This window comes from Crocodylus porosus, unplaced genomic scaffold (genome assembly GCF_001723895.1).
Source record: "Crocodylus porosus isolate Cpor-Errol unplaced genomic scaffold, CroPor_comp1, whole genome shotgun sequence".
Lineage (NCBI taxonomy): Eukaryota > Metazoa > Chordata > Crocodylia > Crocodylidae > Crocodylus > Crocodylus porosus.
The window spans coordinates 17,275,726-17,293,713 of record NW_017728932.1 but is presented as its reverse complement, the minus strand read 5'-3'; the positions used below and the strand labels follow the sequence as shown (position 1 = coordinate 17,293,713).

The following is a 17,988-nucleotide window of genomic DNA, read 5'->3' as shown; positions in this document are numbered from 1 at the left end:
CACATTTGCAGTGTTGCATTAGTGCAAGACTGGCACGGCAGCCTATACTTTGGCTGCGTGCTTGTCTCTTCTTCCTATGCACGGCAGCCTCTTGGGGACTCTTCTATTATTTTCTTTCTGCCCAAAGTCTGATCATTTCCCAGGTCACCGGTTTCTGAAAATTACCCTGTATTCACTTACCATATTTTATTTCATGTTTAACCAGTCCCCTGTGATATCCACCAAATATTCCTTCATACTTAAAGAGAAGAGCAAGGATTTTTGGGGGTGCTATCTGTTATGAGACTTACTGTATAGCTGGGAGGAACATAAGCCAGCTTTCGGGTACTGCTGTGCCCTTCCACAGAGGCAAACCAAAACTGCTCTTTTTTTTAATTAAGATGTTCCTAATAAACATGTTGGTATAAAACCATCCCCATACTAAAATGCATTAAAACCATAAAACGGACCAACATTCAAAGTACAAAAAGGCACCACCATTATAGGATCAATAATTTACTTTTATTTCTTTATTTACATTTTGCAACGTGTTACAGGAGGAGAAACACTTGCTAATGGTAGTTACACATTTTTAAACCCTTGTCCAAAATAATGGAAATGTTTGAGCATATTCTTTAGCCTGGGGATTCGTAGGACTTGACTGGCAATATTAGTGAGCTGGAAGCAAGTGAACTCACTTTGTACTGACTGCGTGTACTAGTTTCGCACAGTCCCTGCCCTACCCCTGTAGGGAGATGCTAAGCCCGTCTAATTTGCTTTCTCCTGCACTCTCAGTCTTCGTGCTCCCCACTTCAGCATCTACAAACAAGTAAAGCAAACTAGAAACTGCCTGCCAAGGGCTCTGTTTCTCCAGCAACTTGCTTAGTTTCCTGGCCCAGAAAGAAAGAAAAAAAAGATCCTAATTCCCCCAAATCCCAGGTCTCCTGCATGACAATGCTTTGCATTGTTACTAAGCCAGCTACACTGAATGCACTAACGAAAAGTGGGTCCGGTCACTACAAGATACAAAGATTTATAAAATGAATTTGATAAAAATGTTACTAATATCATCCCCCTGGAAACATGCTTAGATTCCTAGTTCCTTCCACCAAAAATAGATTTTTTTTAAATTTTATAAATACATATTTTTAATACAGACAATCCAAGGTAATTCTATGCAAAAGAAGTCAGACTGTCACATTCAGACAGGTATCCTTGGTGTAGCATTAAGGTAAAAGCAGACATCACAGTAGGCGTTAGCACAGTGATTCTAGGGAGGCAGTTCACTAACTCAGGCGAATGGATAGATGAACACACGCAAGCTCACCTGCTCAGAGACTGTGCTGCGAGCCCAAGACAACCCAGCCGGTGTCCCATGCACAGCTTATCACGTCACGTCCCCCAAGTATTGCATGTTTAGGGACGTGTAGGGAGTTATCAGAGAAGCTTCAGTAGGAATCCAAGGAACATGAAAACAGTTGTGCGAACTTGACCAGTACGTGCGTTCGAGACACAAAGACACTACAAACGATTGCAATCTTTTCTTCACGTAACAAAGAATACCTTAAAGCTATCAGGACCTTAAAGTCCCTAACCCAAGTTAACAGTTCTGAGCCCCGCTTTACTGACACCCGTGGGGCAGTTACGAGGTCGCATCCATCCCACTTCCCCCTAGGCTAGCACCAGTGCCGGGAATCCGGCTAGCAGTCAGACCCGGTGGACTGAAACCATCCGACACCTTAATTTCTGCAGGGTCGGTATTGCAATATGTACGAGGCATGACATCTACTACCAGTGGTATTATTGTGGCTAAGTAAGTGTTGTTCAGCTAAGCCAATTCCCAGCCCCAATGGTTAATTTAAAGACTAGTTTAATAGAAACCCAACCACACACCTCAGTCGATTTTTGTAACAGTGCAAGGGGTCTAAGTTTACTCAACCAAAGGCTGCATTGGAGTCTGGAAAGTGGTCAGGGGCTACATCCAATTCATAAAAACTGGAATTGTATCACAGCTCAGTACACCACAGTTAAGTTCCAGTATACAGCTAATATCCAGGCAGTATCCATGTAAATATACAGTTTGCATCGCAATGAAGAACTGTATTTTGGGACTTGTAGCCCACTCCTCTAGATTACAGCTATTTAAAACACTTATACAGGAGTGGCAAAAACATGTGGCCCAAAGGTCTGACAGAGAAGCCAACCCCATTAGTGATGTGCTCCTGGGAAAGAGAGATTGCGACCTTGTTTTTGAACCTGACTGGAGGAGACTTCCAACATTTAAAAAAGGCTCCAAGTCCTTCTGAGCCAATGATAATGGAATATTCAACTGATGCACAAATCCTTTCGCTTGCCGAATAGAGGACACATCGGCAGGAAGGTTCTTCTCTTAAGTCGCTGATCCAAGGTCAGAGCTTAGAAGTATTTCCGTGTCAAAAGGATTTATTCTGTTTTGTAGTCCATAGGTTATGAAACATGGGACCATACAGTAGAGGGTTAAATATTTGCCCTGTTGCTTGAATTAACTTTGAAAAACATAGTTCCAAGGAACTTAAACTGAAAGACTTAGAAAAGAGAGAGCCAATTGCCTTGTCTGGTCAGAACGATATCACAGAGTCATAATTTGTGTTTCCTCATTCAAAGAGGTATTTCATTATGAGCAACAGCAGGGATTCAGAGTCCAAAACTTCATTTAAGACAACCACAGTGGACATAACATTAAGTCATGTTCCAGGAAAGAACCAAAAAGTTTTGCAAAGTTAATATGTTCAAAATAAGTAAGAGAATCACTAAAAGAAGGTCGTCTTGAATACAATTATTACTGATTTATCTTGCTTTGAGATTTTCTTTCATTTGACTTTTAACAGCCCATGTTCACCAGAAATCAATAGATTTAGATAATTTATGCTGTTGGAAAGCTGAATCTGAGATAGCATTAACTTCCCGATACAGTGGCTATACAACTTGTTTTGAAAGTCAAACGCGGGCATTGGGGAAAGGACAGAAGGGTCATTAATGACACTATTTTAAGGTGTAGTATCACTATCTGGTGACTGCTGGGAGCACAGCCTGAATGCACCATCCACCTGGAAAGCTGGGGTTCACAATGCCAGTGCAAACCTGGTATGGACTAATATTTGAATCTGGGATACTAGTCAGCAGGAGACTAACAAAGAACTTTCTAGGGACCACACAAATGATAAACCAAAGTATTTTTCAATAAAGGGCACTAAAACTATGATATAAAATCCTCTGAAGTTTTAGTGTGCATTTTCTTGCTGTGCACTCTTTGTTTCAATATTATGCACTCTTTTTCTGTGTGAGCAGCAGAAAAAGAAGTGGAACATGCTCGGTGTCCATGGCCATTTACTTCTGTAGTAAGCTTAGATTATTTTAAAAGCTTTTAACAGTCTACAGCTCTCAGTAAATATGAGTTTTAACCAGTTAAAACAACAGTACAAGGGAAGAGAAAATGCTCTCTCTTACACTCCTACATGCTGGTTTAGAGTTCATAAAGCATCAGGCTTTCTTGTTATATCAGCAGTGGAGGCTCTTTTTTTCTTTTTTTGGGGAAAAATATGAAAAAAACAAAAACCGAAAACCAAAGCAAAAAGATAGTAGAATAAATTCAATAATTTACTCCACTAAGTGGCTGAGAAGAAACGCACCCCCCCGGCCCCCAGTCTGTATAAAGGTTTACAGCATTTTGGTGTATAGGGCTGGGCAAACTGGCTTTTAAACGTTTCTATACAGATCACATTCAGATGGTTTGCTAGCTTGAAAACATGATCCCCTGAATATAGGTCATAATCACAGTTTACTCAAATAGTCCCTGAATCATATCATTAATATTTCATTCTCCTTTATGCTTAACTCCCCCCTTGCAATACGATGCACTGCACTAAGAAATCCATTCTGCACCTTGCTGGAAAGAGAGGACCCCTTCTCCGGGTCTTGTTCTCACAACGTGATGAAGGCAGACATGCTCACAAACTACAGTACTAAGTCACTTCCGCTTTTTACAGGACATAGGTGGTGGGGGGAGAAAGCATGGGCAGGGAGTATTTTGAAAACTGGCCAAAAAAAAATAAGGTTGACAAATAACCATAAGGAGCAGGGGGCTAAGGACTTCAGTGGGGTCCCCCCCCACATTGCCTTGTTGCAGCGTTCATATTCAAAGAGGATCCTTGCTGATGGCCCCTCCCTTGAGGCAACTGCACAAAAATGGCACAACTCTCACTTTCGCAACGTGGGCAGAGATGGTGACATTTTAACTCCCTGCTGCTGGAAATGTAGGTGTCTGGCAGCGCCGAGCAGGCAGACTCGCCGCGTGCCCCTGCTATATTGATCAAGCGCAGAAGAGGTTAATGACAACAGCGGGGGCGGAAGATATTAATACACTGGAAAGTACTGTCGACCGATGCCGACTATATTCTCCACTGCCTCCAAATCAATTAACATATTTCCTTACGTATTAATATTTCAAGAGCTACATTAAAGTCTTCAGTATTTCCAGGAGTTTTGGAAACCTCTCGGCGTGACATAGTCTAACAGTCTTGATGCAAAAGAAAGATTTTAACCTGTTCAAGAGACTTTTTGTAAACTGGTTTTCACCTTGCGATGAATCACTGTGCTACCAAATGATCGACTAATAATCACTAGAACATTACAAAAATAACTAGGAAAGCTCCTTGAAACCATCATAAGCGGACACCAGCTGATTTTATGGCTAGACAGAGTAGAGACAAAAGCTTGCAATAACTATGGGCCTCATCCTGCAAGGTAGTAGTTTGTTAAATCAGTGAACTCTCCATGCACGCTTTGGCCTACAGTTAAGCTTTTTAATAATAATTAAAAAAAAAATGCTGTGCTGTATCCTAACCTGCTACAATATCCTTAAAAAACAGGATTATTTGTCAAAAGTGAAAAACAAACCAACCAAAGACAAACAACGACACTTAATCTCTTCACCGGCCTGAGACAGCACCCTCAGTTCAGACAAAGCCTCCCTGTTCGCACGGCGCTGGGAAGGGCCTCTAGTTTTCCTGTTTGAATTAGGCTGTGATGGGAAAGGTGTTAATTCACAACAGGAAACAGACTTTTATCAAAATGAGGACAATCACACCCGTCTCAGGCTAGCGGGGCCTTCCGTTGAACTCACAGATGTGGAGACACCAAGTAGTTACAAGAAATATCTACAAGCTTCAGCTGCATTTTTCTGACACCAGGGAACTGAGCTTCTGAGTAAGGGTTTCATGACCACAAGTCATTAGCAGACAAAAGGGCCGAAGCAAAGGACAAGAACACCTTTCCACGTGACACTTTTTCAGTGATTTTCAGCTATTCTAGGGTATTGTTTGAGGTTTGCAACTCCCTGCCCCCCTTCTCCAAAAGGCCGTGTAATAAAGCTGTGCAAAGTGATTCTTTAATTCCTTACGGGGCACCAGCAGTGAAGATACAGTGCTAGCTACAGTACAGCCACCACAGCCCCATGTTGTGCAACTCGTCGTCTCTACGGGATGGATCAGGTCTGGTGCAAAGGATTTTTTATTCTTTTCTTTTTTTTCTTTTTTGCAGAAAGAGGAAAGCAGCACACAGGATCACAAACTCCTTTACGTTTATACACAACAAGGAAACCGGAGAGTACACTCACTCCAATGACCCTGGAGAAATAAAACCTCTTTCCTGACGACCCATACAGCTGTGCCTACTGCTGTATTCGCCAGAGAAGGAAGGAGTTTGATGTGGGCAGGAAGAGCCTAGCCCAGGGGCTGGCTCAGTATCAGCTGCCTGGTAAAGCTAAACAGAACTAAAAAGCATCAACTTCTTAACCCGGTTACTCTGCAAAGTGAACGCCGGAGCTGAAATGAAAGGACAACACCAGGCTTCTAACAGAAGCAGAAGAATAGGGCAGTATTTGGTTAAAAAAAAAGAGCCTTTCATTGAATCACTATCCTCCAATGTGAGTTCTCTCGTTTTGAAGCTATCTATCTAACAGGACACGTCCCTCAGAGAGAGGGGGAACTTTTGCTAAGCTATGTATGTAGAGATGGCCTTTCTAATGTCACAGGTACAGTTTCTTTCCCAGGATGACAGCAAGACATCTCTAGCTGGACGTGCAAATGCAACTGGCTGTACGACTGCACCCCTTGGGGAATTCCTGAACAGCATCAGACAGCGATGCGCGTCTCAGCATCTGCGTTAGACTCCTGCCCCTTCGCGGGCTCCCCCACGCTGCATTCCTAGCAAGAGCAATCACGTGCTAAGAGAGGCTTAACAATGAGGCCGTGGGTCTGCAGAGTCTCGGCAAGGAACTCGCAGACTGGGATCAACTACGCGCCATAGGGCCATCGTCACTCGGAGCGACCCAGAGCCCCAGACACTGGTGACCAGGGATCACTCACTGCTGTCACACTGAATGGAGAGTCGTTGAAGAACCGGGTTCTGCTTCAAAGCTCAGAGAAGAGGAAAGACTTCAGCAAATTTAGTCCTGAAACTCCTACTATAGCAAAGCATCCTTGGTTCCTGAATCCTTGCTCGGCGACCTGGAGGAAGGTGTTGGAATCCCTGATGATTTCTACAGGAAAGGGAAGGCCAGCGCAGCTCTGCTCCCCACCGCACGCTCACGGTCCTCCACTGTACGAATAATCCGCCTTGTTGTGCATCACCAGCTTGTTGTCTACAAAATAGAAACTGTCCGACTGCGTCTCGTAGGGGTGAAGAATCATCTCTCGAACTGCAAAACAAACGGTGGGTTTTAGCTCACGGCTGAAAAACATCCCAGAGCCGGTGCTTCCATCAGCAAATGCAGACAGATGGGTAAAAGCACATGGGATAGGATAGGCGCCGAAAACAAGGAACCGCAACAAAGCGTGCTTTGTCCAGCTCCCTTTCCTTAGCGTCCATGATGAGCAACAACAGGCTAATCCACACATCCTCCCAGGAAGAAGGATCTGGCAACCCTGCTTTACAGGTGGGCACCTAAATCACAGAAACCCTGCCCGGGGGCATGCAGGAAATCTGTAACAGGTGCAAAAGGTCAGCCCAGATCTCCCGAGACCCAGCCCAGTGCTTTACCCATGAAACCCCTTCCTTCCCAAGCACAGGGGATGGGCAGTACAAGAACAATGCTGCGCAACGTGCTGTTCTCATTCAGCCCCTGTTTTGTGCAGCCACATCCATTTGCATAACTGGCATCAGACGTTTGCACGGCCGAGAGCACTGCAGAGGCCACCAGCCAGTCACACTTCCTATTACGACTCCTATTACCAGTTTTGAAGTGGTTGGTAGAGGTTGTAACAAATGGTTAAAAGTATTTTAACGATCTCTAACACCTTCTCTTGATGCACAACACTTACTGCTAGTGACTGCATCATGCTTATAACATTTGCAAATTGCCCCGATCCTCTGCAAAGGGTTTTCCCCCCAATAAAACTGCAACCGATGCAGCTCTAGAGGCGTGTGCATGTTTTCTCTTTCAATCACTGTCAGCTGCTGAAAAGTCTTAGTGCTGGAGTCTTATCTTGACAGAAGTAAAAAGAATGAAGCTCAGTTTTCAGGTCAGCATAATTTATAGAGCTGACAGACAGTAGGAAAAAAAAAGGAAATTGAGCAAGTCTGATCTGATTGCAACTGGGAAAGTGGCAGCATGCAGCTACCCCACCCAGCCTCTGCACAGAAGCAGTTTTCTGTTGACTGCCATGGCTCCACGTGCCTGGACTCCATCTTCTAGATGAACAGTGCAACAATGCTGATTTCCACAGCTGAGCTGCACGGGCTGCTAAAGAAACGGCAACGGATTGCAAAATCATTCAGACCTTTAGCTGCACTGAAGCCATTCTCAAGATGCCCCACAAAATGGAAGTCTGATCTGACTGTGATTGGGAAACGTCTGCCGGACAGGGACAACGTTTGGGAGGGAGGCGGGTAAAATGGGAAACATAGGCTCTTCTCAGCCACAGTGCTGTTTTATTTGGATTTGCTTTTAAGAGCATCTGAAGGGCTCTGACATGATTGAGGTTTATCCCATAAAGGCATCACATAGGGAGCAAGTGATGGTTTCCACCCCAAAACACTCCCCACCTACACTGGAATTAAAGGTGATAAAACAGCAACCGTGGCAGCAGCAAAGCAGCAGGGAATCAGCGTGTTTTAAACCCACTGCTGCATTAGTGCTTTGACACACACGGCCATGAGCTACAATACACAGAGGCAGCGAATATCAACGGCAGCAAGGTTGGGAAAGGGAAGGCAAATGAAAGGTGAAGTCTAAAAGGGCCCGACAGGTTTCAGCTTTATCAGTGCAATGCGTCATAGGTAAACCCTACATGCTGCATTGACAATGTGCCTGTCAGCGCCTGGCCACTTCCCAGGCAGGTGTCCATATCTGCCGAACAGCACGACTGCTCTGGTTCCCTCAAAGTGAAATTTTCTTCACCCATTGCAAGCCAGGAGCTGTGTTACGGCTCACCATGACTGTGGCTGACCATGACTTGGCATAAGCGAATGAATGGGTTAGCACAGGTGCTTCTCCGCTGGCTTGGACTCTCCCATTAAAACCCCCTCCAAACATCCCTCCAGGCAAACCCACAACTGGACTTACTGAGATCCTCTGAGAGCTGTGGGAATTCGTAGATGTGCTCACAAGTGTTTTTACTGCTGGGGATACAGAACCCAAACTCAAAATCAAAGCTCTTGAGGAGCTGGTCCCGGAAGTAGTGCCTCTCGATCATGCGGAAGTTGTTAATGGGCTTGTCCCCTACTGTGAACTCCACCCTGCAAGAGAGAAAAGGAAAGCTGGAACAGTGACCTCCTGTGTAGGCAAGTCTTGGCTTTGACCTGACCCCAGGTGCTATCAGCGTCTGCCCTAACCTAAAATGAATATTTGCTATAACGAGGGGGGTGTCAGCTGGTAAACAACGTGGCTCTCCAGTCCCAAACACTGGGGATGAGGAGTCCCCACCAACGCATAGCGTAGCAGCGTTGGCCAGGGTACATCAAGAGGCAGCAAGTTCCCAAAGCTCGAAATATTCAGCCTCCAGATTCTCATTTTACAACCGAGCCTTTCATTGGGATTTCAATCAGGCACCTACACCCTGGAATCACCTTGCTGCTGCTTCTGTCTTTGGTAAGAGTTAAGTTCACCTAAACCACCTTTTGGGGAAAAGCCCCGCTCTGAGGCCGAGTCTGCTGAGCTGCAGTCTGACCAGAATCCAAACTGATGGCTTCTTTCCGGCTGAAAAACAGGCCTGTGCTGGAAACAGCAGCTGACATTTAATTATAGCATTACAGGCCCAATGCCATAACGACAATGGCTGCCAAGCTCTTAATCTGATCTAATTCAGGCACAAGTGAATGTCCCCTTTGTTTCCCTTCACACAGGTCCAGCCCCATCCTGGCCCAATGACCTGCTTCTCCATCTCCAGTAAGAACCAAATGGGGCTCTCTCATGAACAATCAATTCCCAAAGCCAGTTAGCTGTTCCATATTTAAGAGCACGCTGGGCCACATACACTTCCTAGTTTGTTTTACTTGTTTGTAGATGCTAAAGTAGGGAGAACAAATACTGAGAGTGCAGGAGAAAGCAAATTAGAATGGCTTAGTGCAAGACAGGGACTGTGTGAACCCAATACACGCTCGGAGCAGAGGTACACTTCCTTCCTTGAGAAAGGAAGACCTCTTTCTCAAACAGCAGCAACAGGAAAAGATTCATCCATAGCATACAAGAACCGCTCACACCACAGGACGTGAGGAATCCAAGGGCTGCACATAACCCTTCTGGTACAAGGAGCGAGCTAACGACCCTTTCGCCCCATCCGCCATGGAGATCAACGACCCTTTCGCCCCAACCCGAACGCGTCCACCAGCCCCAGGTGCCAGTTACTTACGTAGCTCCAACTTGCCGAAGTCTAAGGAAAGCCGGGGTGAACTGATAGCGCACAAACCGGCCGGCATTGGGGTCAACATCCTTCTTATCACTGTGCTCACGTTCTGCAAAGGCACAAACCAACTCTCCATCAGCGGGGATGGGGAAACAGACCTGGGCTGCCACGGGGTGGCCTGCTACACTGCCTGGCCCTTCCCCACAGAGACCCCCGGAGCTTGCCCCCACATTGCTGGACCCCAGCCAAATACGGCACAGGTAAACTGAGGCACAGAGCGGTTGGCTCTCTGCACAAGGTGGGTACGGCCTGCCAGCGGTGAGCTGGGAGGGAGGATTCAGGGGGTGAGGTCTGGCATGGCCGCCCTGCAGCAGTGGCACAGCCACGGCACATCTTTCCATTCAGCGTCTGCCGGGAGACTGCTGGTGGGGGACCAGCCTTGCACGACCATGTGCGGAAGAACTGAGCGCACCGAAATCACCCATCTGTCACACAAGCAAGGGGCTGGTTCTCCCAATGAAGCTGCTGAGCCCAGCTCCTGCGCTTCCCGCATGAACGAGCTGGACTTGCTCTCCTGGCTCCCTGCTGCCGAACGCGCTGCTTAGGAAGTGGAGGCGAACTGGTGTCTCCCTAGAGGAGCAGTCAGGGCTGTATATAACATGATGGCTTCATCGGGAGTAGGTTTGGCATAAGCAGGAAATTTATAAAACCCCAGAGGCTTCGGCCAAAACAGCAGGATAAATGAGATACTATGAACCCTCCGGCACAGACTCGCTCGCTGCCTCGTCCTCTGTGGCACTAGGGACCTTACCCTGGATGCAGTTCACGTCCCCCGACACCCAGGCCTTGCAGGTGGCCAGTTAGGACAGCGCGTGGATTTGCAGTTGCAATGTGGATTATGCAAACGTCCCCCAGTCACCGAGACCTGCAAGAAGCATTCAGCCCCAAACCTAACTGGGAGCAAACTCAGAGCAGTTCAGTTTGGAGCGGCTGAGACTGTTGCTACCATGTGCTTTGTTCGCAAAGGCCCAGCACTCCTCAGGCTCCCAGGCCTCTGAGCTGCTTTGCGGACTGTGAAGAGCAGCCTACAGGTCTGAACCCAGGATTAAGACCTGCAAGCCCCAGAGGCTGCTGTTGTACTCAGCAGCCTGACCTCAAACAAGCCATTTCAGCCCTGTGCCTCAGTTTCCCCATCTACAAACAGGGAGAAAAGTTGGTCTGACGTGCAGGGAACAGGGAGTTTAGAAGGGAACAACTGAAAGCCTCACACGGGTGCCCGAATCTTTGTTGCTACCAATGGCGACAAACAAGGAAGAGCAGTGATAGCAGGCAAGGCAAAACCACGTATGTTGTCTGTTGTTTTCCCCACTGGTTTGACAGCAGGTCACGGCCCGTTTCCTTCCCACGGAGCCTGCTTCTGGAGACGCTTTTCTTCCCTGCTTCTGCGAGAGATGCCAAGTGACAGGGAAAGGCATGGGAGGATCTGCAGCAGGGGGGCCCAGGCCTGCATCTGCCATACACGGGGCAGGGACTGACATTTCAGCTATGCAGCTGAGTTGCCACCAACGGACTTTGATCTCTCCTGGCCTCACCTGTTGCAGCTGGGTTTCCAGACCCTGACTTTTATTCTCAACTACATGGACCGGGCTCTGAGCTGCCCTGTTCATCCCTGTGCCGGGAAGGGCCTGCAGCCCGAGGCTGAGAGAGCAAGGGGTCACTTGCAGCCACGCGGCGCCGGGCGGCACTCACCGGACGCAGGCGGCTTGGTGATCTCGAACAGCACCGTGCCGGACTCCATGTCCCGGATTTTGAACCTGGTGAAGTCAATCTTGTAAACGTTTTCTTCCGGGGTGCACAGATAATCTGCAGAGGACGTGCAAAGTCAGTGAGGGAAAGACCGGCCGCAGGGTCACGGCCAGCTGCGGGGGTAGCTGCACCCAGCCTCCCGCCCCCTCCCTCGCTAACACAGCTGCACCCCGCGGGGCTGCAGGCCCCAGCATGCAAGGGACAGGTGAACAGCGCCTCTGCCCATGGCCCGGGGGGGCTGTCACTTTGCTGCAACCCTGGCCCTGCGCTTTCAGGACCCACTTTCTCCGGGGCATTGGCGAGGGGCCGGCACCTCCTGGCCTGTTTGGTTTAAGAGGCTTTGCCTCTCCCTAAAGCCGTCCTCTGGCAGAATGCAAGCGGTAAGCAGCTTTGCAGGCATTAAGCCGCCTTCACTTAAATAGAACAAGAGATGCCCCCTCCTTGCCCCTGGCACGGGGCTGCCTCGCCTCCCCTTTCCCCGAGCGCCCTCCAGGGCCAGCGCTGCCACCCCTTCCCCTGCTCTCGGGATGGAGCTGGACCGCACAGCTGGAAGGGAGGCCTCCGGCAGGGCTAACACGGGCTGAAGACCACGGTTGCCCACCTTGTCCTTGCCTTGAAGCCAAGCCTCTGGGCATCAACCTTGTGCTGTCACAGAAGAGGACCTCTGTGGCTCCCCACCCGTTACCATTCAGGTCCCGGCTGTCACTATTCAGGTCACGGTGGCAACCCCCTGCAATGCCTTAATATCAGCAAAATCCCAATGGGTTTGGTGCATGGGCACATGCAAGACTGACATAAGACAGCCCACTCAGCAGCCCAGTCCCAGCTCTTCCCCTCCCACCACTGCTGCGGGTCAGTCACCTCACTCAGCACCTGCTTCCCCAGGTCTGCAGCGGGCACGGACCCACCGCCCGGCAAGCAGGAGCTCGCAGCACACGCGGGGGTGTCACTGGTGCCTGCAGCCGCCAGCTCTCACATGCCCACGTCTCGTGCGGCACGAGCCCCCCCGTTCTGACGCCACGGCGTTGGGCACGTCCCCGCCACACAGCACAGGCCTGCCTGGGTGCACGGACCCTCAATCCTGCCCACCGTTATGGTCACACAAAGGAAGCCAGGCGGCCCCCCCCCGCCCAACGGCCCCCGGCAGGAGCCCGCTGAGATCTGCACTTCAGCTGTTGCCCTGCTGCTGGCCAGCACCGTGCACGTCACCTGGGTTATGAGCAACCCCATCCAGCCATCTCCCTGCCTGCAGAGGCCGACATGCCCTCGTCTCCTCTCTGCAGACATGGCCGCTGGCGCAGGGAACAGAGGCATTACACTTGCTTTTTGGAGGCTTTTAATGCTGAGCGCTGTCACCAGCAGCTCAAAGGAAATGGGGTGTGGCAAGGATGCTATCAGCCCAAAGCCACCAGCGCAGCGCAGACGGGACCCCGGCAGCCCCTCGATGGCTGCTGCTTTGGGAGGACGAGGTCTCCCTAGCGGAGAGCCGGGCCTTGCTACAAGCCCCGTGGGAGCCCGTCACCTTTTTACCTGGCTGCACAAGTCCTCGTTTCCTGGCGACACCGGAGCGAGAGACAGCCTAGCACTAAAAGTGCCCCGGGTGCAGCAAACCCCTGCGCCTGCACTTGAGGCTGGTACCGTGGGAAAGCACTGGGCCAGTGGGCAACCTGTGCAAACCCGCCACCAGCCTGACTTGGATCGGGGTCTTCTGGGCCAGTCCCAAAGGCCACTGCTTCACGGGCAGGCCCCCCTTACCCCACTGCGCGGAGGGGCAGGGGTGCGAGAGCCGCCAGCCCTGCCCGAGCCCCGCTCTCCCGTTTGTCCACAGTTCATTATTGTGTGTTTTCCTTCCCCAACCAGCGCCATGGCAACCATTTTATCCTCTTGCTTGGCAGCAGCGGTTGCTATAGGAACAATGTCAGCGGCTCATCCAAACGAGAGGGAGCAGAGCGGAGCTGCGGGCAAAGAGCTGACGAGGGCAGACGCCGGCTGGGTGGGAACCACAGCCCGCCCTGCCTCTTCCAGGGGAGCCCGTGAAGCAGGCCTGGCTGCACCAGCACCCCCACGCCTGCCTGGATGCCCCCCCAGCGGGAGATGCCAGCTGCCGGGGCGGTGCTGGGACCACGTCGTCCTTCCCAGAGCCCTCGGCGGGCACTGCCCGGGAGGAGAGAGGGAAGAGGCGACCGAGACATGGCAGAGACCTAACTCCTACCAGCCTGGATGGAGGCGCCTGCCTCCCGAGCGGAGAAAAGCTGCGATCTGAGCCCCAGATGGCACTCAGACGGCACCACGCACACAAAGCCACGCATGGGCATTTCTCAAAGGAGCTGGCAGCCGTATGGCAGTCCTGCTGGGAACAGCATCGCTGCCCGGGGAAGACCACGACCCCGGGCAGGAAACAGCTTGGACCTGGCAGGAGCCTGGCTGAAGTCTCCACACGCGTGACCCTTGCTCGGCCCTGGGGCCCGCACCCTCCGGGCTGCTGGCACGTGCCCTCGGTGCTAGCCAGGACGTCACACCCGCAGGACTGCGCCCGGCTCCGGGCGAGGCGCGGAAAGAAGGCAGCGCCGGGTCTGTCTTGGGTGGAGGGACAAAGTCAGCTGTGCCCGTTGCTCGAGGCAGGGGGACTCTCGGGCTTCTCCGGACAGCCCGCTCCCCCCCGGGACCGGCACAGCCAGGCTGGCAGTGCCTCCCAGCTGCTCTCACGCTGCATCTCTCAGCCGTTTGCCAGCACAGGAGGCCGAGTCGCCAGCCTGCCAGGGAGGGGAGGGCACCGGGGCCTTTGAGCCGAAGCAGCACGAAGGGTGGAAGCGAATGAGCCGCCCCAGCTTCCCTACGCGAGCACAGCAACCCGCCCGAGGCAGCCCCAAGCCCACAGCCAACGCCTCCTTGCGCGTGGCTGGGCCACCCCACCTACAGGACACTGGACCTCAGTCCGGACCCACAAACACCTTCTCCTTTGTCCTCAGCCCCACGTACCGATCCGGGCAGCTGGGACCAGGCCCCGCTGCCTCCGCGCACAGACTCAGTGCGAGGGCCGGGCTCCTCCCGTCCCCGGGCCGAGCGCAAGGGGACGAACCTGCACTGAGGCAGCGTGGATGTTGCCGCCCGCTCAGCAGAGCCAGGACACGGTGATGTTAAGGGGCCAGGAGCTGTCACGGGACCATGCTGCAGGACCACATCAGTGGCTGCAGTGAGAGCCTGGCCTGAACACGCACACTACTAGTAGAGCACCCACAGACACGGGCCTGGGGCAGATGGGCCTCCAACTCCACCGCTACATCCTGCCACCGCCCACAGGACCAGCAAGGAGGGGGAATCCCAGCCTGGCAGCACCGCCTTGATACCGGGCCTACCCCCGCGACAGGGGGATGGTGAGCAGCCGCTGCTGCAGAGAGGGAAAAGCGTCTTTTCCCCTCAAACCACCTCTGGGGACTCCACAGAGAAAGACGGAAGAGAAACAAGCCCACGTCACCGCATGTTTGCATGCCAGTGCCCACGCACCCCGGGCAAGACCTGCCGCTGACACCCCTCCTGCTGCCATGAGACAGGAAAGGGCAGGACACGCCAGGGCCCAGCCCAGCCATGCGGTGTGCCAGCCACGCTGCACCTCCCACTTGCTCGGAGGATTCGCTCGAGGGCCCGACACGCTGGGCAGGCGCTGCCCAGACGTGCAGCAGAGCTCCATTGGCGAACCAGAGCTCCCAGCTGCACCCGCCCCGTGCCGCATTATCAGGCCTTCCGGCACCGGTGCAGCTCCTGGGGTTTCCCCCGGCGGAGCTTGTGCTCCTTCCCTTTTGCAGGGACCCCCCGGCTGGACCGCGACCCAGCTGGCTCAGCACTGAGCAGACGGCTTGGGGCCCTGATTCTGGGCTGCTGTCTTGCTCAGCGCCGAGTCCTATAACTCCAGCGGCTTGGAAAGCAGCGCAGATGAGCCCCTGGGGAGGGGACGGTGCACGTGTCATGGCCTCTGGTGCCTGCCTGTGGGTGGGAGCATCCCACCCGGTGCACAGCTCAGTGAGTTTCTGCTGTGCTACTAGGCAAAGGACGAGACACCCGAGAGGGTCCCAGCCCCGGGCTGCAGCCTCTCGCCATCCTCTGGTCAAGGAGCAAGGTGGTGCACATGGCCCGCCAACCAGGGGGCCCTGGTCCTCTGCCCCACCGCCACTCTCCTCCATGCACCCAACACGACTCCGGCCCCCACGGCACAGGCCACATGCAGAACAACCCACACTGCCCTCCAAAGACAGACGGCAACCCCAGCAACACAGCAGCACCCGTGGGTGCCCCTGCTTCCCTGGGAGGGGGCAGCACCCGTGGGTGCCCCTGCTTCCCTGGGAGGGGGGGCAGCACCCGTGGGTGCCCCTGCTTCCCTGGGAGGGGGGGCAGCTGCCTTTGGAGCAGCAGTGCAGCGGGGGAGACCGCAGCTGGCAGCGTGATGGGAGGAAAGAGATCCCGGCAGTCATGCCAGCCTGTTTCCTAACGTGCTTTATCCAACAAGGTCAGTGGCTATTTAGGAGCTGGCGCCCCAGACATAAGCCAGGTCTCCGGCAAAGACAAGTGAAGATGAAGCCGAGAAGCTGGCGATTAGGAGATTATCCGCTTGGAAGTTCTTGGGCGACGACCAGAAATAGCACGGATGTGCACCTGAGGGGCACGGCAAAGGGCTTCCTGCCGCTCCAGCCCCCAGCACGGCCCGTGGGGCCAGCCCAGCCCCGGGCAGCCCAGCACCGCTGCCTCGACCCCAACGACAGACTGCAGGTGGATGAGGGCTTGTAATGGGCCACAGTCCGATGCCACTCACTGGGGCCTCACCCACCCTTGGGACTAGTCTGGTCACGACCAAGCGCGGGGCTGGGCTTCCCCTGCCACACCTGGGGGCTGCCCACTTGCAGGTGCCCGGGACCCTCGCAGATCAGCCCTAGTAGGTCAGGCAAAGACTTCTTCCAAGTCCCCTACACACCTGTCAGCTCCACGCCCAGCATGGCCAGGGGAGCCCACAGCCCAGGACAGGACACCAGCAATGTGGGCAGCGCACTGCCCTTGCGAGCCCTCAGTCAGGAGAGCCAGCAGGAGGCTGCCTACCTGCTCAGAAAGGGCTGTGAGGAGGTAGACAGACAGACAGACCATCTCCGTCCTCCTGCTGAGCTACTAAATCACTGCAATCTGCCCCCAGCCCCAGTAATCCCCAGTTAATCAAGTGGCAAGAGTTTTCCTCTCTCCACCAGCAAGGGAAAGGGCCCAGCTACCAGCCAAGCCCAGGCTGCAGCTGCTTTCTGCAGCACCCAGGCCAAAGCCGAGCCTGCAAAGCAGCCCAGAACATGGGCGTTGGCCCAGACGTGACCCCCGGCACAGAGCGGGCAGCCACGGACAGCCTCGCACTGACAGGACACCGACAGCCAAGACAACTGCCATCATAAGCGTATTCGGGGCACGCTAAGCAGAGCCCAGCTGCCTTCTTGCTTGCGCCGGTGACCAGACGAGCGTCTGTGCACTGGAAGCAAGTGTCCCCGTGCCATGCGGTTCACAGCTCCCTGGTGCCAGGCACTCATGGGCTGTGCCAGTCACCCCCATGGAAGAGGCAGCTTCCTCCACCTGCTCGGCCGATTCCCAGGGCAGCCAGCGCCCAGCACGCTGCGGGGAGCAGTGGTCAAGCAGCTGCTTCTCTTACCGAGGCTGCCTGCCCCCAGCTCTCCAGCCCCCGCCCCAATCCTTGCATCCAGGTCTCTCCACCGTGGTGCCCGGGCAACGCGCAGGCAGGCCAGGCTAGCGGAGGAGGCAGCCCCAGAGAGTAGGAAACACCTACAGAGCACCGTGGCTCCACTGCAGGCTCTGGTAATGGCACGGTCCTTCACGGAGGCCCAGGCTTCACTCGCCGCGGTGGAAAGGAGCCATGGGAGAGCCGGGGCAGGTGTCATGGCTACCACCAAGGGTCTGACCTGGGCCCACCTTCCTCAGCCCGGCTGCAGAGTTTAAGCCAGCAGCTAACGCTGAGCAGGCCCCTGCGCAAGGCAACGTACCTTGCCCCGCGGGCTTCTCTCGGTGCTGCGCGTGCTGCACGCCTCGCCGGCTCCGCTGCAGCGGGGAGAGCGGCCGGGGCAGCCCCTGGCAGAGCCCGACCGCGCTCTCCGCAGGAGCGCGCCCCGCCAGCGCCGAGCAGCACCCGCGCTGCCAGCCTGGCTGCCGCCCGACTACGCAAACACGGGCTAACGGGGCCGCCAGCCAGGCGCCCGACCAGCAGCAGCTCGGACGGAGCAGGGGCGCTCAGCTGCAGCCCCGCCCGCCGGCGGAGGCCACGTGCAGGCGCCGCGCGCGGCCCCGC

General features: G+C 53.5%; 1 protein-coding gene across 1 annotated transcript; it reads right to left on the bottom strand.

Moving 5' to 3' along the window:
- Positions 1-479: 479 nt before the first annotated feature.
- On the bottom strand, positions 480-11,742 carry UNC119 (unc-119 lipid binding chaperone). The gene is made up of 4 exons (XM_019545839.1): positions 11,610-11,742; positions 9,867-9,969; positions 8,582-8,754; positions 480-6,715 (listed from the first exon to the last, which is right to left on the bottom strand). Exons 1-4 carry the CDS (start codon positions 11,656-11,658, stop codon positions 6,603-6,605), a joined length of 438 nt encoding a protein of 145 aa, XP_019401384.1. The 5' UTR covers positions 11,659-11,742; the 3' UTR covers positions 480-6,602.
- Between the last annotated feature and the right edge of the window lie 6,246 nt (positions 11,743-17,988).